This window comes from Macrobrachium nipponense, chromosome 46 (genome assembly GCF_015104395.2).
Source record: "Macrobrachium nipponense isolate FS-2020 chromosome 46, ASM1510439v2, whole genome shotgun sequence".
Lineage (NCBI taxonomy): Eukaryota > Metazoa > Arthropoda > Malacostraca > Decapoda > Palaemonidae > Macrobrachium > Macrobrachium nipponense.
Genome location: NC_061106.1, coordinates 3,632,132 through 3,655,023, shown reverse-complemented (window position 1 = coordinate 3,655,023; position 22,892 = coordinate 3,632,132). Strand labels below are relative to the sequence as shown.

The following is a 22,892-nucleotide window of genomic DNA, read 5'->3' as shown; positions in this document are numbered from 1 at the left end:
GACGGATGCGATGCTTTTGGACTGGTCAAACAAAAACTTTTATGCATTCTCTCCATTCAGGATGGTGAGAGAAGTCATCAACAAATTAGATCTCACCACATCATCTCGATGACTCTCATTGCTCTATTCTGGCCAGCTCAAGAATGGTTTTCAGATCTACTAGATCTCCTGGTGGATTGGCCAAGGTTACATCCACAGAAAACCGATATACTGAGACAGCCCCACTTCAGAAGGTTCCATCAAGGGCTGTCCACTCTGTCCCTGACCGCTTACAGACTGTCTAACAACGCTTACGAGCGATAGGTTTTTCAAACCAAGTGGTAAGGGCTATTACTCAGTGCAGAAGAATATCCTCAAGTGATGTCTACCAGGCAAAGTGGACAGATTTTAGAGCCTGTTGTAAGAAACATAACATTTTGTCTTCTAACAGAAATAGCAGATTTCCTGTTACATTTGAGGACAGCTAGGAACCTGTCTACCTCAACTGTCAGAGGATATAAGGCAATGTTGGGATCAGTTTTTAAACACAAAGGATTGGATGTAACAACGAATAAAGATCTTTTGGATCTCATTAAATCCTTTGATACAGAAAAGCCTAAAGGGTCAAAGAGCTTATCTTGGAACCAAGATGTAGTCCTTAAATGGCTGTCAGAACACTCGTTTGAGCCATTGTGCAGTGCATCATTGATAATTTGTCTACAGCGAATAGAGTGAGTGAAGAACGAGACTCATTCCAAGCTGTGGCCTCGTTCTTTCATTATTAAAAATCTGATGGACTTAGTAGGTCTGGAAAAAATTAGGTTTTTGTCGGATCATTTATGGTATTCTGTAAAGAATCTTTCTCGTCCGATGTCTAAAAACGCCCTGGTTTTTTCTCACTTAATGTTATTGTAGAGGCTCATTCCCACGTAAAAGAAACTGATTTTCATTCACTAAAAGTGAAGGCTCACAAGGTGAGAGCAGTGGCCATGTCACTACTTTAAACACAGCCTCTTTGGATTCGATTATACAAGCAATGTATTGGAAATGCAAATCAGTGTTCGCCTCTCATTACCTGTGAGAAATCGAAATGGTTTATGAAAACTGCAGTACCCTGGGTCTGTATTTAGCGGCTGGCAAAGCATTGGATGAGGGTGTGTAGGAAGTCATTCCTTCCTGTTCTAGTCTCTTCGTCTTGAATAAGGATGTTGAGTTTTAAGGGGAGGCTGGAGGTATTATTGGTGTACTAGGAGTACCCTTCAGTCAAATGTAAAGTTGGGTATAAATTTTATCATAATTTTGGAGGTGATATGTTTTTACTCTGGTAAATACGACATTGTATGGTACTGTGCCCTGGGGAGGTGCATCTTTTGGTTGACCATGCTAGCCACGAACTATTACTTAGCTGCATGGATCCCACTAAGTAGAGGAGGACTCTGGGCTATACCACCACGTTCCTATGAGTTAAGATGAGAGTCTTCCAGAGGCAGTAATCATCTGTTCGGCTCTCTTAACAGGTAAGGTACCAACAAGCATTCTCATGGATGGTAGCACTAAGTACATATTCTATATTAATTGATTTTAAAAGATATGTGCATATCCATGGATCCCACATGCTACAATGTGGGATTCAGCAATGTCACTACTTGGTAAGTTGCATACATAAAAATGGAATTTTTATAAGAAAAGATTTTATGTATACTTACCAAGTAGTTACATGGTCAAAGTCCTCCCTCCTCCCTCACATGGATAGTAGGACATAAACAACTGAATTTCGTGCGGTGTTGGTTCCTCTCTCCCCTGATAGTGAACAGGAGGTATCGCCTGACCAAAACAAACTTACACTACCACGAATTTCAAAAATTCTAGCTGCCGACGGATTTAGAAACTATAGCTATGTAACTACTTGGTAAGTCTACATAAAATCTTATTTTATTATAAGAATGTCATTTTAACATCACTTTTATTTATGTATATGTAAGACTTGTTAATGTATGGAAGACCGAGAAGAGGGGAGAGGGAGGAGGAGAGGTTATAGTTTGGAAGGGGAATCCACCTCTCTCTCTCTCTCTCTCTCTCTCTCTCTCTCTCTCTCTCTCTCTCTCTCTCTCTCTCTCTCTCTCTCTCTCTCTCTCTCTCTCATAGCACCATTTGGAGGTATACACCCCTTGCCTTTTTCCTTGCACTAGGACCAGCTTGAAAGTTGCTGGACCCCTGTTGCACAACAAAACTGTCCAGAGGCATTTGTTTCTGGCGTCTCTAAAATTTGCCTAAGTAAAACAAGGCATTGTCATTAAAGATGTGGGAGACACAGATTACATCATCTTTATTGGGATGATAATCCTCCACAAAATTTTTTGTCATTCCACTTGGAAAGCATGTCCTTAATCACTGAAGTAAGCACATTATCTCCTCTCTCTTCCTCTTCCTCCTCCGAGTCCTCATCTGCTGTCTGTTGCTGTTCCTGCTGAAGGTCTTGCAGCTCTTCCCTGTGGGCGTCCACTAACTGTTCCACATCCTCGCCACTCACATCCAAGATCAAGGACTTCCCCAGAGGCAAAATAGATTCCACAACAGGCAGTAGTAGGGTTGGCCTCAAATCCTTCAAAATCCTTCTTAAGGTAACATTCTGGCCACAATTTTCTCCAAGAGTTCATTATTCTGGAAGTCACTCCTTGCCAAGCCTTATCTATTAGGCTTATGCAGTTGAAGATATTGAAGTGATCCATCCAGAACTTAATATCAATTTAGTGTCTGAGATCACTTCAGAGCACCTTTGAAACAGTGCCTTTGTGTACAGTTTCTTGAAGTTTGAAATGGTCTGTCGGTCCATTGGCCAGATGACAGGAGTGGTATTAGGTAAGAACTTCACTGTGATGAATGTAAATTCACCTAACAACATGTCTTCCAAGCTAGGAGGATGTGCAGGAGCATTATCCATTACCAGGAGGCACTTGAATGGCAGTAGATTTTCCCGGATTATTTTTTCACAATCGGGCCAAACACTCCATAGACCCATTCAATGAAAATTTGCCTCGTGACTCATGCTTTTTTTAAAAATTTTTGTTATTAGCCTTCCTCATCGCAGACAATTCATCTTAACCCTTTACTACCGACTGGACGTATTTTACGTTGACATTTTTTGTCTCGTGTGCTGACTGGACGTACTTTACGTCGACTTACAAAAGTTTTTTTTTAAATTCGTGGAAAAATACTTATAGGCCTACCAGCCTAAAACTTTTGAATCACGCGCCTTGGGTGATGCTGGGAGTTCACGGATCAAGGGGTTGTTTTGTTTACAATCGTTACGCAGGCGCGCAAGCGCGAATTTCTTTCTTGCCGCACTAAAAAGTATCTGTGACATCTCGGAAATTATTTCGTCACTTTGACGTAATTTTTGTACCATTGTAAATTAGCCGTTACATGAAGTATTATATATGAAAATGTGCGCATTTTTGTGTAGAATACAACAATAAAATACTCATGATTGTAGCTTTTATCAGTTTTGAGATATTTTCATATAAATAACGATAAGTGCCAAAATTTCAACCTTCGGTTACTTTGACTCTACCGAAATGGTCGAAAAACGCAATTGTAAGCTAAAACGCTTATATTCTAGTAATATTCAATCATTTACCTTAATTTTGCAACTGATTGGAAGTCTCTAGCACAATATTTCGATTTGTGGTGAATTTATGAAAAAACTTTTTCCTTGCGTCCGCGCGGTAACTCTTCCGAAAAAAATCATACATGCGATTGTGGTAATGTTTGCACCATTTTAAAATTAGCCGTTATATAAAGTTTTATATATGGAAATGTGCGCAATTTCATGCACAATACAACTAAAAACAACCCATGGTTGTAGCTTTTATCAGTTTTGAGAGATTTTCATATAAATAACGATAATTGCCAAATTTCAACCTTTGGTCAACTTTAACTATACCGAAATGGTCGAAAAACGCAATTGTAAGCTAAAACGCTTATATTCTAGTACAATTCAAGCATTTACCTTCATTTTGCAACAAATGGAAGTCTCTAGCACAAAATATTTCGATTTATGGTGAATTTATGAAAAAATAACATTTTCTTTACGTCCGCGCGGTAACTCTTCCGAAAAATCATACGTGCGATTGTGGTAATGTTTGCACCATTTTAAATTAGCCGTTACATAAAGTTTTATATATGAAAATGTGCGCAATTTCATGTAGAATGCAACAAAAAATAATGAAGTTTGTAAGCTTTTCTCATTTTTGAAATATTTGCATATAAATCACAATAAATAGAAAAAAAAAAAAAAACCACGTTCGGTCAACTTTGACTCTACCGAAATGGTCGAAAAACGCAATTGTAAGCTAAAACTTTTACAGTCTAGTAATATTCAGTCATTTTATCTTCATCTTGAAAATAATTCAAAGTCTCTAGCAAAAAATAGTTAGATTTATGGTGATTTAAAAAAAAATCTTTCCTTCCCCTCCGCGTGCGGGATCTCCGCCACAAGTCTCCGAAATGCGTACGTCCCATTCTCGGAATATTTGCTCCGTTTCATATTAGGCATTTCATAGAGTTTTATATATGGAAATGTGTGCAATTTCATGTAGAATAAATGAAAATATTTGAAGGTTGTAGCTTTTCTTATTTCTGAAATAATTGCATATAAAAAATATATATAAAAAAATTTGACATTCGGTCAACTTCAACTCGTCAGATATGGTCGAAAACTGCAATTGTAAGCTAATACTCTCACAGTATAGTAATATTCAATCATTTGTTCTTCATTTTTGAAACGAAATTTGGAAGTTCTTCTAGGACAAATATTAGATTTATGGTGAATTTTGAAAAAAAGAAAAAAATTTGTTTACGGTACCGTGCGTTACGAAGTTCATGCAATTATTTTGTGATAATATTTTCTCTTTGTTGCTTTTATCGTTTTACAATGTGTTATATTACCAAAAAATGATTGCAATTTAGTGTACAATTACAACCCCCCCTTTCCAAAAAAAAGTAACCGGGTTACATTAAACGAAAAAAAAAAAAGTTAAAGTGTTAATAAAACCGTTTTTGCGCACAGCGCGATTTTGAATACAATTATATATGAAATTTCGTTTTTGCGCTATCATTATATCGCATTATTTATATATGATAATGATAATTTTTTTCATTTTCTGATGGTGCATACTAAACTTCAGCCAATGACAAAAAAAGGAGCCAAAAATGAACTCTTAATCTTGAAAACTAAGCGCGCTGTGATTTTTTGAAAAAAATATTTTTTCCGCTTCCGCGCTCACTCTGAAACACCTCCAGCACACGGGGACAATTTTTTTTTACCGCTTCGGCGTTTAAGGGTTAATAACATTGTTTTTCTTTAACACTAAGGGAGTTTCAAAGTGATACACCGTAGGGGTTTTTCTGTATATAGTTGTTGGCAAGCACATATCTGTGGATTTATTTGATGCTGATACAGACACATGTACATTATTTTAAAAGCAATTAGTTTATGGTAAAAAGTTTTAATTTTTACTTATTCATGTTATTGAATACTTTATCCACTATATTTGTTGATATTCCCATGTTGTAACTTTATCCTTATTTTTATTTTGTGTGTTTTAGGTGGATTTTTTTATTTATTTCAGACTGGTAAATCCCGTGGTTTTGCATTTGTTTATTTTGAATCCCTGAAAGATGCTTCAGAGGCAAAAGATGAGTGCTCTGGCATGGAGATAGATGGGCGACGAATCAGAGTAGATTTCTCCATAACAAAACGTCCACACACACCTACCCCGGGCATCTATATGGGCAGGCCCACATCGTAAGTTATATTTTCCAATAATATTACAATGTTGTGCATTTTTCGGATAACGATATAGTTTGATAGCAAAAATTTAATTGAAATTACTTACCCAAAATATGTAAAAGTATTCTATGAAGGCTTGAAAGTAGTTAGCATATGTAGGTTTCTTAAATAATTTACTGGGCTTTTCCAGACAAAGAGGCTATGACCGAGGCTACAGTGGTCGAGGAGGAGGTGGTGGTGGAGGAGGACATAGAGGTGATAGGTATCGTTCTCCATCACCACGTTACAGATCTCGCAACAGTGGAAGACGTGATTATTATGACCGAGGGTAAGTACCCCAACATGTTTTCTTTTATCAGACAAATTTTTCTTGATGGTGCTAACAAGTTAACACTGCAATCCTAGTGTAAAGGAATTGCTTCTCTCTATTTTAAAGTTTGTGGGTTCATTGAAAATTAAATATTTCTTGATGGTTTCAAAATTTCCCTGTTCGATAACAGCTGTCATGGAATTGGTACAAAATATACTGGTTATAGAAAGTTGGTAATAATAATTGAAGATATTGCTTATAGAAAGTTAATAAGAATTGAAGATCTGAACACTCACTTTTAACATTTTTAAGTATGAAATTGTTCCTTCGCAAGTACAAACCTTAACTACAGCTTGTCCAGTCCTTGAAATTTGGTTATGAGGTAGTTATATAGCAGCAGGGGAATCTGCCCACTCACTTTGCAGACAATCTGGAAAACTGTATCCGGGCTGTTGTTGATTCTTTTTCCTTTAGTATTTTTAGGTTTGAATAGTTAACAATATTTTCTTGCTTTTGTGGGCTCAGGTCTCCTCTGAGACCAATTGTGTGACATCTCCAGTTACTGTCCATTTTGGGGTATCTGCATAAACTTAGTCCTCACAAATGTGGTTGTTATGACCCTTGTTGGGCCGGGGTGCAAGTTCTTTTGCACAAGAAATAGAGAGGACAGTGATCTTACCAAGTATCCAGATAAATTCAGTCAGCGGAGACAAAAACACACAGGAAAACTCAACAATATTTATTAACAAACAAAGCAAAAAAAAATTAAAGTCAGCCTTGTGACTATACAGGACACAGCTTAGTCCTTACTACTCCCATAGGAGTTCCTAAACACTAACACTAAACCCTAGACAGATAATATTGAGAAAAATACTGCATAAATTAGTAAAATGGGCCCAACACCAACATAAATATAAACCAATACCTATAACTAAGCAGAAAGGAAAGAAGTAAGAGACCAACAGGGGGAATTATAAACTAAATCTTAAATATAAAAAGTATCAAGCCTCTTAATAGATAATACACAAGAAATAATGAAAATTACAGCATCACTCGTGACAAGATATACACAGATTGTCATATTTATATATATAAATATAAAGCGGCAATACGAAATGCCAACAGTCTTGAAGGACTCACTATAAGAGAGTAACAAACAAAAAGAATACTCTCCTCACACTAAAAGGATGAATGGATGCCCAAATGATCCAGGCTAAACATTTGCCTTGGTGAAGGCCGAAATACAGGGGAGCCCGTGACTCTTACATCCACTGGGGACAATGCCACGTACCAGGCCAATCTTCCGCTATCTGAAGGGACTTGCAGCTACACAGGTCACCAATACCATAGGAAAGGAGTCTGTTGTGCTTCCCAACCAAAAACAAGGGGATTCCCTACCTGGTAGCAACCGCCCTACTTGCACCTTCACGGGCCTCAATGCCCCCACCGCTGCAGCTCAGAAGGACGTCGTAGATAAAAATACAAGGAAGTCTCCCACGTCCACTCTGTCGGGGATCCAGCGCCGATATCAGAGCCCACGGGAAAGTACACACTGTAAGGGAAAGTCACCGCAGATGCAGAAATTCCCCTGCGCCTCCAAACACTGACTGAGACAAATCCTTCGAAGGACGATAAAGAATATTCCAGCTGCACAACCATGCGAGGAGAATAGCGAGCCCGAACTGTTCTCGGGAAAAAGTCGTGCCCTCAATCTCATCACTGGTGTCCTTTTCACCAACCTCTCGAAAGATAAACAAAAAAAAGAAACTAGCATTAATAAGATGCTCACGATCATTTAATGAGAGGGGAGGAGGTTTAACAAGCAGTTCGCTTGACGCTCAGCCGAGACCAAAGTAAAGCTTAAAACTAAAACCTTAAAAACTAAAAACTTTAATCCTTACGCTAATTTTACATATAACAAAAGATAACAAAAGCAGTAACAAGGCTGAGATAAGATAAAGCAAAAGCAATGCCAATTACGTTAATACATGATACCTTCCTCCCCGAAGAAAAAAAATTTCAGCAAAAAAATTTTTTTTTTACATGGGGTAAAAACAAACCTGTAAGGAAAGAACAATAAAGACAACCAATAACAGGCAAACATACATTAATAGAACAAATAAACCTGAACCAAATTGTGTTAAACTATCAATAATAGAAAATACCACGAGAGAATACAAACCAAAGGCTTTATATAGCTTACCATTATTTTAAAGCTCAGTGATAATACCATACTCTGAACCCAAAGTCAAAGCATGGCAAAAGACCGACATAACAACAATACCAATAATTTAAACAGGATCATAACAGTCACAAATCCCTCAATCTAAGGAAACCATCTTACCTAGCTTAACCTAAATAAACTTAGACCACACACAGGCATACACCTTAACCTACAACACACCAACAATATAGTTCAAAAAGTCATATAAATAAATCAAATCAAAATTCTTAGTATACCGGGACAAATCAATTATTCGTTAGGAATCATGAACCATTATAACATACAAGAGTGTAACCAACTCATAGAAACCTTACAGAAACTTACTAAATCTACAAAAAAATTCTTGAAATATATTACTTAAACTATACTACATTCAAAAAGTAATTTTTTTCATACAACCTAATTGGAGAAACGAGCAGGGCAGCGTACGAGAAGGATAAGGCAAGCACACTAAGTCCTAGAAAGGGCATCAGGAATTTTATTGTCTGTACCCTTTTAGTGTTTAATAATTAGGTTGAATTCCTGCAGAAATAGGGCCCAACACAAAATCCTCTGGTTGGCTCCCTTCAGCCGCTCGATGAAAACCAAAGGATTGTGGTCCGTCCAAATCTCTGTGGGCCAGGACAAATCGGGTGGCCACACGCTCAAATGCCTTGAAGAACTCAGGGACATTTAGTTCGTCAAATACAGGCACTAATTTAAGTGCCGCACTAGATTGAACCTATCCTGAAAATTGGCTTTTTTAGGGGAACTGGCCATATTGGTCCCCTGTAACATTGCCATCTGCAAAATTAAGGTTAGCCATCTCCACTCGTGTTGCCTTGCCTGCTCGTTCTCCTCAAATTCAATCTCCTTAACTCAATTCTTTTACATATCAACTTGTATTCACCTCCTCCTTGGAGTCACCCAAAGCATTAACAGGGGCCAGGGTTCAACTGGCACCGAATTAGGGGGGGGGGGGTGGGGGGGGGGGGGGGGGCAAGAAAGGATTAGTTGATACATTAAGTAAGTTTGCAGGACCCTATAAATGGTTACCTGTACGAGGAGGATCCTCAAACAGGTTTAGGCCAGCTCACACACACATTATCCTCTTCTAAATCATTTATACTCCCTTCACCAATACTATCCATATCACTCTCCCTATCACTACTACAAATGCTCAGCCTCTGCCAAGTCCTGGTTGACCTTATCCCTAACCGCCACCAATATTTCCTTCTTAGTCCACTGACTGCAGCGGAACACCCAACCACTTAGCACACTCAATTAAATGTTTTTTGTTCAACACTGGTAAGTGCTTAAGGCAATCAGCCGACCCCAAAAACTCAGCTGGGTCAAAAAATAACTCTTCCATTTTAACACAAATAATTCAGGGGGAAGGCAACTATCAAAATAGTAACAAAATACTGAAGCGTCCACCTGAGTGTCGCTCCACTGACCAAAATACCGGATACCCCAGCTCTCTATCCTGTCACGGTCGCCAAATATGTTATGACCCTTGTTGGGCCGGGGTGTAAGTTCTTTTGCACAAGAATAGAGAGGACGTGATCTTTACCAAGTATCCAGATAAAATTCAGTCAGCGGAGACAAAAACACACAGGAAACTCAACAATATTTATTAACAAACAAAGCAAAAAAAAAATTAAAGTTAGCCTTGTGACTATACAGGACACAGCTTAGTCCTTACTACTCCCATAGGAGTTCCTAAACACTAACACTAAACCCTAGACAGATAATATTGAGAAAAATACTGCATAAAATTAGTAAAAATGGGCCCAACACCAACCATAAATAGAAACCAATACCTATAACTAAGCAGAAAGGAAAGAAGTAAGAGACCAACAGGGGGAATTATAAACTAAATCTTAAATATAAAAAGTATCAAGCCTCTTAATAGATAATACACAAGAAATAATGAAAATTACAGCATCACTCGTGACAAGATATACACAGATTGTCATATATATATATATATATATATAAATATAAAGCGGCAATACGAAATGCCAACAGTCTTGAAGGACTCACTATAAGAGAGTAACAAACAAAAAGAATACTCTCCTCACACTAAAAGGATGAATGGATGCCCAAACGATCCAGGCTAAACATTTGCCTTGCTGAAGGCCGAAATACAGGGGAGCCGTGATCTCTTACATCCACTGGGACAATGCCACGTACCACGCCAATCTTCCGCTATCTGAAGGGCTTGCAGCTACACATCACCAATACCATGGGAAAGGAGGTCTGTCGTGCTTCCAACCAAAAACACAAGGGGGAATTCCCCACCAGGTAGCAACCGCCCTATTTGCACCTTCACGGGCCTCAATGCCCCCACCGCTGCAGCTCAGAAGGACGTCTTAGAAAAATACAGTGAAGTCTCCAACGTCCACTCTGTCGGGATCCAGCGCCGATATCAGAGCCCGCGGGAAAGTACACACTGTAAGGGGAAAGTCACCGCAGATGGCAGAAATGCCCCTGCGCCTCCAACACTGACTTAGAAAAATCCTTCGAAGGGCGATAAAGAATATGCCAGCTGCACAACCATGCGGGGAGAATAGCGAGCCCGAACTGTTCTCGGGAAAAAGTTGCGCCACCTCCAATCTCATCACTGGTGTCCTTTTCACCAACCTCTCGAAAGATAAACAAAAAAAAGAAACTAGCATTAATAAGATGCTCACGATCATTTAATGAGAGGGGAGGAGGTTTAACAAGCAGTTCGCTTGACGCTCAGCCGAGACCAAAGTAAAGCTTAAAACTAAAACCTTAAAAACTAATTTCCTTACGCTAATTTTACATATAACAAAAGATAACAAAAAGCAGTAACAAGGCTGAGATAAAAATAAAGCAAAAGCAATGCCAATTACGTTAATACATGATAGTGGTATACAGCAGAGAACCCCAGTGTGATATGTTACAGAAATGCCACCACCTTTTCTTAGCTTTGGTCCTCCTACTCCTCACTTTTCTCTTCATCTTCTCAGACAAGGGTACCATAGGAAAGCATGGAAAAGCTGCCCCATGCAAGAATGTTAAGAAATCCTCTGACATTTGTTTCTCTTCTGTTGATAGTTACAGTAATCTGAGCACCCATTCACACAGAACTAGTGCTGGTTGATGCACAAGTTTACTTTTAAGCATTTCTACAGCTTCTTGAAACCTGGGGGGAAAATATGCAAATTGATAAAATTGTTTAGTCAATTGGTATTATGACATTTTTGAGGAGGCTTTAGCCCCAGGCCTTAAAATAATAGGAATGTAACTACAATACTGTTTAGGAAACATTATATGGATATTTTTGGGCTTCTTGCTAGGGGAAAACAAAGAATTTCTCCTCTCATTCTTGGATGCATTGGAGAAAAAAATCACAACTAGTTTACTTACATAAAACCACTACAAATTTCCCATTTTCACGCCATAGTTAACGTAAAAAAAAAATATTAACTGTAGATCTTTCCTTACAAGTCCATAGCTGTAATCTTTTCTTACAGCCCTTAGAATTTATGACCCTGCTTATTAAAATAAAAAGAGAAAACATGAAATTTTCTGGTTCATGATGTTGCCTATCCTACCTAGTTTCTTCTAAAATAAATGGAAACATTCACTATTCAAACATGGAAAAAATAAATTGGCAAACATATAGAGAAAAAATTAACCAGTTACCCTACCATAGTAAATTAGGATAATTCACTAAAAATTGTGAGGGTAAAACACATACATTAATATTTTGAGTTTTAACATTACTATCCATGAATCCTTTTGTAAAAATATAATTAGACAAGTGCGTGCAAAGCATGAATATGTTGCAACATGACATCTTGGTAAATGTTCCAAGAGCACAAAAGGGCTGTGTAATGTTAATAGAAACAGTACAGTAGCCACACGTTGTTGGGTTAGGACCATAGAATGAAATTAAGTAAACTGGTATGTAGAGGCAATAATGTCAAAGTGCTCCAAGTTAGTGGTGGGGATCCTTATAACTCTGTACTGATTGTAACTGGAAAGAAGTTCTTCAATGTTTAAGAGGTGAATGCTGGCCATGTCCTTAGAGAAACTAAACTGTTCAGATTTGTTAAAGAATCTAATCTACTATTTCCCTGGAGTGATGGAGTGCCAAACATCTGACCTCCATGACTGACACACATGATTAGTACCCTATGAACAGAAGGTCAGCATATCCACAAGAAAACAGAATGTGGAAGTAATCAGAAGATCAAACATATAAGAATGTGTTTCTGAATAATTGTATCTTGCTTCATTTCCTCTTGACGATTAGGACAATGGTTCTAATAAAGAATAAGGGCTTTAAGTGTAGTTTTAACAATGTACCAAGATTTAATGTACAAGACAAGGGTCTTAATTTATTGTCAGCCTCAGAGAATGTGATTGATCATATTCTTCAGAAGTACAGTATTATTAATCATAATGAGCATACTTCATTTAAAAGAAGGAAAACTGTAATCAACTTGTTTAGCAGCTTTTCACAGAAGGATCTCCCGTGTGAACTATGGCAAAGAAGAAAGACATGGAAATTAAAAGTGCAATTAACCCTGCCCCCTCCCACAACCATATGTGACCCCTAACCACTACAACATGCACATTCAGTAATCGGTTTACAACAAGCAAGTTTCATGCTAGTATTTGGAATTATTAGATATTAACCCTCTTACGCCGATTGGACGTATTAAACGTCGAGTCAAAATGTCTCCTGTATGCCGAAAATCTTTTGAATCGCGCCTTGCGGGATGCTGGGAGTTCACGGATCAAGGCGTTGTTTTGTTTGCAATCGTTACGCAGGCACCCAAGTGCGAATTTCTTTCTTATCGCACTAAAAAGTATCAGTGACACATCTAAAAAATTATTTTGTCACTGACATAATTTTTGCTCCATTTTAAATTATCCGTTAATGGAGTATTGACATAATTTTTGCACCGTTTTAAATTATCCGTTACATGGAGTATTATATATGAATATGTGTGCAATTTCATGTAGAATACAAAAAAAAAATACTCATGATTGTAGCTTTTATCAGTTTTGAAATATTTTTATATAAATAACAATAAGTGCCAAAATTTCAACCTTCGGTCAACTTTGACTCTACCGAAATAGTCAAAAATGCAATTGTAAGCTAAAACTCTTATATTCTAGTAATATTCAGTCATTTGCCTTCATTTTGCAACAAATTGGACGTCTCTAGCACAATATTTCGATTATGGTGAATTTATGAAAAAACTTTTCCTTACGTCTGCGTGGTAACTCTTCCGATAAATTTTTTCGTGCGATTGTCGTAATGTTTGCACCATTTTAAATTTGCCGTTACATAAAGTTTTATATATAGAAATGTGCGCAATTTCATGCACAATACATCTAAAAACAATCCATGGTTGTAGCTTTTATCAGCTTTGAAATATTTTCAAATAAATAACGATAAGTGCCAAAATTTCAACCTTCGGTCAACTTTGACTCTACTGAAATGGTCGAAAAACGCAATTGTAAGCTAAAACTCTTATATTCTAGTAATATTCAATCATTTCCCTTCATTTTGCAACAAATAGGAAGTCTCTAGCACAATATTTCGATTATGGTGAATTTATGGGGGGGGGAAAAAAAATTTCCTTACATCCACGCGGTAACTTCCGAAAAAAATCAAGAAATTTTTTCGTGCGATTGTCGAAATGTTTGCACCATTTAAAATTAGCCGTTACATAAAGTTTTATATATGAAAATGTGCGAAATTTCATTTAGAATACAACGAAAAATGATTGAAGGTTGTAGCTTTTCTCTTTTTTGAAATATTTGCATATAAATCACGATAAATAGAAAAAAAACCAGGTTCGGTCAACTTTGATTCTACCGAAATAGTCGAAAAACGCAATTGTAAGCTAAAACTCTTACAATCTAGTAATATACAGTCATTTAGTATCTTCATTTTGAAGTTTCATATATGAAAATGTGCGCAAATTCATAAAGAATACAAGCAAAAATATTTGAAGGTTGTAGCTTTTCTCATTTTTGCAATATTTGCATATAAAAAAAATATATATATAATTTCGACATTTGGTCAACTTTAACTCGTCCGAAATGGTCAAAAACTGCAATTCTAAGCTAAAACTCTTACAGTATCGTAATACAGTAATCCCTCACCTATCGCTATTAATGGGGACCAGAACCGACCGCGATAAGTGAAAAACCGCCAAGTAGGGTCCCCCCTATTTTTTAAATGCGTAGTATACATTTTTTTTGGTGTCATGTACATGTATATGTAAATAATAACTGTATTCTTGATAACAAGATACATAATCACCTCTATCAATGTTGGTATCGAATCATGTTGGTATCGAGACTAACCTTCTTTTCCCGACAGTCCGTTATCCACACTGATAACGCATTCTCCATTTGCACAATCCTCTTATTACGAGGAGTCACAACACGCTTAGTGTCCTTGGAGAATGTTATTGAGGCAGTTTTACGGATTTTTAATTCGTCTTTTTTTATGTAGCGAACCGTTGATTCATTCAGTCTGTACATGCGGGCAACAGACGCATAGCTACTGTCTGCCTTAAACATGTCCAATAATTTCACTTTCTCGTTCACCGTCATCATTTTTCTCTTCTTGGGTTCACCAGAGGATGTAGAGGGTGTAGGACGTTTAGGAGCCATTTTCAAGGGCGTCACAAGCACTATTTTCCACAAAAAAAGCACAAAAGAACAGCTAAAACTTTCACGCGGCAAGAGTAGCGACACGAGCGCGAGAGAACAATGAATACGGTCTTCCTTTGCTGGGCGCTGGGCAGGGAGAGATGCTGGGTAACGCGGCTCGGCCAATCAGCTTGCGAGATTCAGGAGCCGAGATGGCCAGCGAATCAGAGAGGTGGATTTTGAGTTACGCGCCATCTCCGTGTTGATACCTGATGTTCTAATGTACTCTCTCTGCCTTCTGCTAGCGTCCGCAGCATTTTTTCTCAACTTTGAATTTTTTATGAATATTTTTGAAAAATCCGCGATGCACTGAGGGCGCGAAACTTGAGGCGCGAAGTAGCAAGGGATTACTGTATTCAATCATTTGTCTTCATTTTGAAACAAATTGGAAGTCTCTAGAACAATATTTAGATTTATGGTGAATTTTTGAGAAAAAAAACATTTTTTTACGTCCGTGCGTTACGAATTCATGCATTATATTGTGATAATATTTTTTCTGTGTTGCTTTGATCGTTTTACAATGTGTTATATATCAAAATGATCGCAATTTAGTGTACAATACAACAAATAAAAAAGTAACTCATTAGCTTTAACCGTTTTTCGCACAGCTCGATTTGAATAGAATTATGTATAAATTTTTTTTTGTCGCTACCATATATCGCATTATTTATATATGATAATGATATTTTTTCATTTCTGATGGTTGCATACTAAACTTCAGGCAATGACAAAAAAAAGGAGCCAAAAAGGGATTCTTAATCTTGAAAACTAAGCGCGCTGTGATTTTTTGAAAAAATAATTTTTTCCGCTTCCGCTCTCACTCCAAACCCGCCTCGGCATACGGGAGACGTTTTGGTTTTTAGGGCTTAGGCGTAAGAGGGTTAAACAGCAAAAGAAATACAAAAGATTAAACATATTCAATTTCTTTAAAAAATTTTTAGAACTTCAGCCTTAAGTGCCCTGTGATCCATCCTGCTATTAACTTTCTTCAGTTCATCTGTCACATATACAGTTGTATTTAGTGTTTATCAAACTGTTTTGTATTGCTTGTAACTCTTGCAAAGTACAAAAGAATTGATATTGGCACCCCTGCCAAATTAAAGAAAATCTGTAAGGTACCCCCTGACAAGCAAGAAAATTAGAATTCTTGATATTGATCATGTAGGGTGTTCGTGCATCAGTTGGTGCACGTTGTAGGCATTCTTAGCTGCAACCCTTTTTATTCCTTATGCTGTACCTTTCTTTTTTTCATCCTACTTTCCACCCTCTCCTAACAGTTGATTCATAGTGCAATTGCAAGGTTTTCCTCCTGTTTACACCTTTCAAACTTTTTACCATCAATTTCTACTTCAGCTTTGAATGACCCCATAGGTCCCAGCACTTGGCCTTTGGATTAAATTATTTATTCTGTTTTCTTCTTGATTTCATTGAGAAAGATAATTAGAATAATTTTGTTTGAAAGAGAATTTTGCTTATTTTGGTTTTGCTCCTTGGACTGCCAAGTTATGACCACAGTGCTTGATAAATGCTAAGTAAAGAATGAATACGTACTTCTAAGCTATTTGCTCTTGATAGCTGAGAGCCTGGAGAGAATGGCTGAAAAGTAAAGTGCAGAAGGAATGCTGAAATGACCCTTATGTGCATTCCATAGTTTGCAGCATAAGGCAAACTGTAGGTGGTAACCCATATCAGACAGTTTCTTTCTCAGGAAATAAGGGAACATGAAAGGAATGAATAACTTTTAATATTTTAAATGCACCTGAAAAACACTTTCTCTGAATTTAATACATTATTAGATCTTCAGATGGATGCATTTTTAGAATTTGGAGAGATTGCTCTCTTGGGATTGGTATGTATATTGAAATTTAGTACTACTGTACTCTACAAAATGTTTGTAAAGCAGGATTATTTTCTTAAAGATTGAATGTCTGTTGGTATATTACTTTATATTTGATTTGATTTTAAATAATAACTCCTTTTGCAGGTATGATCGGGGTGATAGGTATGATCGTGGGTATGATCGTTATGATAAGTCGTATGACCGCTATGACAGGTCATATGACCGATATGATCGATCATATGATAAGTATGATCGCTATGAAAGGTCAAGATCTCGCTCATACTCCCCACGTAAGTAGTGAAGCTTATTAATGCAGTTTTTTATCTAAATACGTAATACATTGATACCTTGATACTCTTCAAATTTAGTACTCGACTCATTTTGATGAGAAAAACTGACTGTGTACTCGTGTGTTTGGCACTTTACGGGCAAGCTAATACATGTGTCTTGAGACCCATAATGCACTGTCCCTTTCATGCCAGAGAGTTCAGAGTTGGTCAAAGAATATTTCTCAACCCATTCTAACTGTTTTTGAGTGTCTTTGTACATACAGTACATCAGAGAGAAAGAATATTCTCTTATGTACTGTTATTATGTTTGATAATAATACTTTGGAGTTGACTAAACTTGTAATGAAATACTGTACAGTAAATCAAGCAAAGGAAAAAAGAAAAATGGCAAATGTTTTACCTTGCAATTGCCCTCAGCTGATTTCCAAACCAAAACATTATTAGCCATTTGTATTTTATAATACAATAGTAATATGAAAATACATACAATATTATTGGATGTAGTGAAGTAAAGCATAACTTTGTGCCAGAAAACCATAAAAAATGCAAAGAAAATATAGTGTTTCTGAGGTTTGAACAAATTATTTGTTTTTACATTAATGGGGGAAAGTTGATTTAGTTATGAATTTTTAGTCATGAACAGCGTCCTCGAACAAATTAAGTCCGTGAACCGAGGTACCGCTGTATATAACTACATATGCAGGCAGTCCCCGGTTATTGGCGGGTGTTCCGTTTTGATGGGCTTGATGGTAGGTAAAATCACCATTAACCAAACTGCGATTTATGGCACCGATAATGGTTAAGGGGGCCGGCCAGCTAATGCCATTTTTGAAGGACAGGACTTTGACATTCGTACTACTTAATAAGGTGACTTGGGACATCTCCAAACTGCATCTGATTTTTGCCTCTGACCTTTGGTTTTGTGATGCCAGACAGATTTATCCTGAAAATAATCATTTTTCAAATTCTCTCTCCTCCCTTGATATTTAATATTAAGACCTGGGATTACTACCATATAAAGACCTGATGTAGACCTCCAATCAAATGAAGAGGTTTTTTTCTAAACATTTTTTTTTTTTTGCTAGATATTAATTTTTTCATTATGGTAAAAGAAAATAAACCCTATAAATCAGGAAAAAAATTGGAAAAAAAGGGCTTCATTTGATTGCTTTATAAGCACCTGAGTTATACGTATACCAAATTTCAATGCTATAGCTTTAAAACTAAGTGAGAAGATAGAATTTGAAGGTCAAGAAGTATAGTTTAGAGATAAGGGTGTTCAAAGTTTTCCTTTGTATTTTTATAAAGACAGTGTTAATAAATAATGATTATTATGAATTAATATTTCTTTTTTTGGTATTAATAACTAAAAAATATGTTATTTATCATAATTTAATCATAAATGAAGATCCCTTTGCTCATATATTGTAGCCTGGGGCAATGCGTCAAGCAAGGCAGGGCACTCCTTCCTACGCAACTCTCTCTCTCTCCTTCACTTACTTGGCTTATTACAGCAAATTTTTTTCTGTATATTAGCGAAATGATTTCCTTGTCTTTTCCTCTTTGGCATGATGAGAGTCTTGCCGAAACAAAAATAACAACGTAAAAGCAAGAGAATGTCAGAGGTGAAACTCGAATGTGTACTTTTTTTTTAAAAAGACAGTGTTAATAAATCATGATTATCATGAATTTCATATTCCTTTTTGGGTATTAATAAACCTAAACTATGTTATTTATCATAAATGAAGATCCCTTTGCTCAAAGACTGCAGCCTGGGGCACTGTGCAACTAATCACATTAACAGCGAATTTTCTTCGTCTGTATGTTAGCGAGATGTTTTGCTTGTCTTTTTCTCATTGGCATAATGAAATTCTTGCCGAAACAAAGATAAACATAAGTAAAAACAAGCGAATGTCAGAGGTGAAACTCGAACTTGTACACTACATGAGGTTTCTGCTCGCACTGAAAGGTGCTAAACTGACTCCCTTCCCTCCTGTGACTCATGAAATCTCTACAGATGCCATTGCTCACAATTTCTCTGACAATAATTATCAAAATTTACGATAACAGAAGAAATATTGCATATTCTTTTACAGATCAATGTTTTTGGCTTTTTGAGTCAAGTTTACTAATTACCCTGTAACTACAAAAGTAAGAGGAATTTTGGCGAAATATTTCGTATACATATTCTCCATTGCCATACGAAGCTCCATGAATTTTTTTATGACTGCATTTTTTGCCCTATACCCCCATATATAAGGGTACTGGCCGGCCCCCTTAATGGCACCTCTCTTAGGTATATATCAGCAACGGTAACTAGAACTGCGCATTATGGCACTGAAAATCGCCAATTTTAACAAAACCAGATTGCCATCGACAGAGTCCGCCAATAATTGGGGACTGCCTGTATATATACAGGCAGTCCCCTATTTACAACGGGTTCCGTTCTTGAGATGTGTCATAAGCCAAATTTTTTCTAAAATCGTCAAAAATCCTAAGAAAATCTTACTTTGAATACTTTGGGGGTTTATTGAAAACCATATTAACTGCATTTTTATTGTGTATTTCATAAAAAACCTTCAAATATTGTTTAATCATAAGGTTTGATATTTAAAGACCAAATTTATGGCCTAAAATTTTGTGACTGATCATTACATGTGGTATTGGCTAGTTTTAGAAATGTGCAAGAGTCCGGCACTAGGCTAAGCCTAAGCTTTGGATTTCCCAACAGCAGACAATAAGTACAAATGTTGTTTTACTTATCTGAGAAACTTTTATTATTATGATGATGTTTCTACACGAAGCCAACAAAGCAGCATTTGTTTCCACAGAAGTCAACAAACATTTTTGTATATAAACCACGACAATAAATTACTTATCTGAGAATCTATTATTATGTTTTTTTTAATTTACGGCTGTTCTATAATAAGTGCAGCCTAACTTCATTTCCCAAACATAAACAAAGTACGTATCTATTAGTCGTGGCTAAGCCGCCAATTGTATTTCGTCAGCTGATAACTTCTTCATTCATGATTCACAAAGAATCGTGTATTTATTTTTTTTTTATTGGTAAAAGGATGATGTAAATTGAAAAACTTTGTCATGCAATACATTTAATGGAAAAGCGTAAATATTTGTGAATTAAATATCATAAAATATAAAATTAATCAAAGACTTCTTGTCAAAGCTAGCAAATATTTTATAGAATTCTTCTTCTGTTATAATGTCATTAGTATATGTTTCATTATAGCTGTCAGTATCTCCACTAGGTAAAGATAGATTAAAGAATATAAATGAATGGTTATGATATGGTTTGGTAATTTCAGTAGTTGAAGAGAATAAAAATTTAGGATTACTTTAATGTTTGCTAGGTAAAAGTGGTTGCTTGGCGATAATTCGCTACTCGGTAGTGTTGACGAAACCATGTATGTAAACATAAGGTTGGAAGTTTTCTTTTATATATATATATATATATATATATATATATATATATATATATATATATATATATATATATATATATATATAGTCAATGGTTAATTAATAATTATTTGAAATTAGTACATACTGATTCTAAGCCATTAGCTTTTTAGTTGTAGATGTCAGAATCTTAGACTAGGCTACAGTAACAACTGCTAACATAGGCTAGGCTTATTGCCATAATCAAAACTCAACATTATAAGGAATATATGCTAAAGACCTAATATATCCAGTAAAAATGGGGTTGAACATTACATGCAGTCGAATATTACTCAAGTATGTACAGTATTTTGCCTTTTTGGAGTCTTATTTCTTCTGTCGGATTGGCGTCATAACCCTAGAACATGAGTTGTAAGCCTGGAAATAATTTCTGATGAATATAATTGAGAAAAGCATTACAAACTCGGAATGTCTTAAGCCATGGACTGCCTATATTTATAACTGAATCACGAAAATATGGAATGTGATGAATATAAATATAACTAAAGACAAATTCCACTAAGGAAAGAGTAACGATGGAGTTCTTCAAGGCCTTTTGACTTCTTGTCCTTTCCTTAGCAGACTGCTAAGTAAAGGACAAGAAGTCAAAAGGCATTGCAGAACTCTGTTGTTTCTGTTTCCTTCATGGAATTTGCCTATATATTGATATTGCAGGTTTTTTATGTATACTGTTAAAAGTTGTGTTGATTTTTTAATTTTTGGAATTTTTTATCTTATTTCAGGGAGATACAAGTATTGATGGTTGTGGCCAAATTTTGTGGTTAGATGGTAGATTTTCCATTTTCTAGCATTGTGAATGCTTGCCATGTATCAGTGCCGCAGTTGGTGCCACTCTTAGTGCCACATCATCTACGAAAGCAACGTTATCTGAGATGTCTTTCATATTCATTTTGTCCTCAAGTTGTAAAGCCCTTCTCAGTAGCATTAACTAGCATTTAGTATATTATTCTTTGCTTTGAGGATATATTTTTTAAAAAGGTATGGCATGACAGTTTTTCTCTTTATTTGTTCGTATTACTAGATTTTTTAAAAGTTTCATGGACAGAATATCAATTAATTTTTTCTTTTTGTGAATTTAGAAGTTATTGAGGCCTTTTTCCAAGTTTGGTTGAAGTTTGGGTGCCATCAAGAATTCTGTTTAGGTCCTTGTGTATGTTGTCTTACAGCTTTTGACAAATTTGTGTTTTGCTGTACTGACTTTTATGTTTTGCTGGACATTGCCATGAGTGTTTGAGGAAATCCTTTATAAATTCATGCTCTCTTTACAAATTCCAATGTCAGTCTCAGTCAGTACTTAGCAATTTTTGAAGTGTATTTGTTACAGAGAGTGTATTAACACTATAATGTTTACGTAACAAGTAGGTAAATAACCGAACAGTGTAATTGAGAAATTCCTTTTTTGATCTTGAGAAATTCAAGATGAATTTATAAAAGTTTGGCTTAGTTTTTTTGGTGGTCAGATATTTAGCAATGCAATTTGGAATACTGTTTACTGTAGTACTTGTTGATAGATCTAGAGTTGAATTTGTATATTTTGGGTCCTACAATGTAGTTTTCATACAATCTATTTGTTGCAGTATCCATTGATAAGGGATTTGTCTTTCCATGCAACTGTTGTACAGTATTTTTTTCATTAGGTTGATCATGATTGTAAAATTCAATTTTTGCAGCAACTTAACTGTGTAAAATTCAAGTTTTGTAGCAAGTTAACTACTTGAGTTTTCAGTTGGCGAGAAACATACTATTTTACTGTTAAGTTGACAGCATTTTGTCAATAGTTATTGTTAAGGTGGAAAATATAATGAATACCATAAATTCGATGTTTTGCATATGAAAGCCTGTGTTTAGATTTATGGTCTCGAAATGGTTAATAAATCTGAACCTCAAATGATTGCACATAAAAGACTTTACTTATATAGTTTCGTTTAATTTTCCCACAAGTGCACAGACAGATTGCAATGTGTCATAAGTAGAAAGGAAATTAGTAATTTTGTTTTTAAAATGAGAAGAATCCCCTTGCCTTCTGATATGATATACGTACAGCAGTGTTAGTTATTTTTTATACATTTGTAAGTAATTTTGTTACATAAAACATTGACCCCTGAATTTATCAGATGCTCTAAATGTGTAACAGCCTTCAAGTGCGTAGTCAAATGTGATAAGTTAGACCCATTTTAGTATATCCAGTATAATTGAACTGGTACCCTAAAGATATATGAAACAAGCCAGTTTGCTTTACCCAACAATTCTTCATTTTTTACAGCACCTCTTGCTGTAATATGGCA

General features: G+C 36.1%; 1 protein-coding gene across 3 annotated transcripts in view; it reads left to right on the top strand.

Annotated features, from left to right (window-relative positions):
* Nucleotides 1-22,523, top strand: part of LOC135214730 (transformer-2 protein homolog alpha-like) — a 264,938-nt gene extending 242,415 nt beyond the window's left edge. For all 3 annotated transcript variants that reach the window (XM_064249068.1, XM_064249070.1, XM_064249069.1), the window contains 4 exons: nt 5,610-5,785; nt 5,961-6,098; nt 16,982-17,127; nt 21,330-22,523. In XM_064249068.1, the coding sequence (XP_064105138.1) occupies nt 5,610-5,785; nt 5,961-6,098; nt 16,982-17,127; nt 21,330-21,346 (477 nt within the window). In that variant the 3' untranslated portion in view covers nt 21,347-22,523. The remainder of the gene's footprint in view (nt 1-5,609; nt 5,786-5,960; nt 6,099-16,981; nt 17,128-21,329) is intronic.
* The last annotated feature ends 369 nt before the right edge of the window (nt 22,524-22,892 follow it).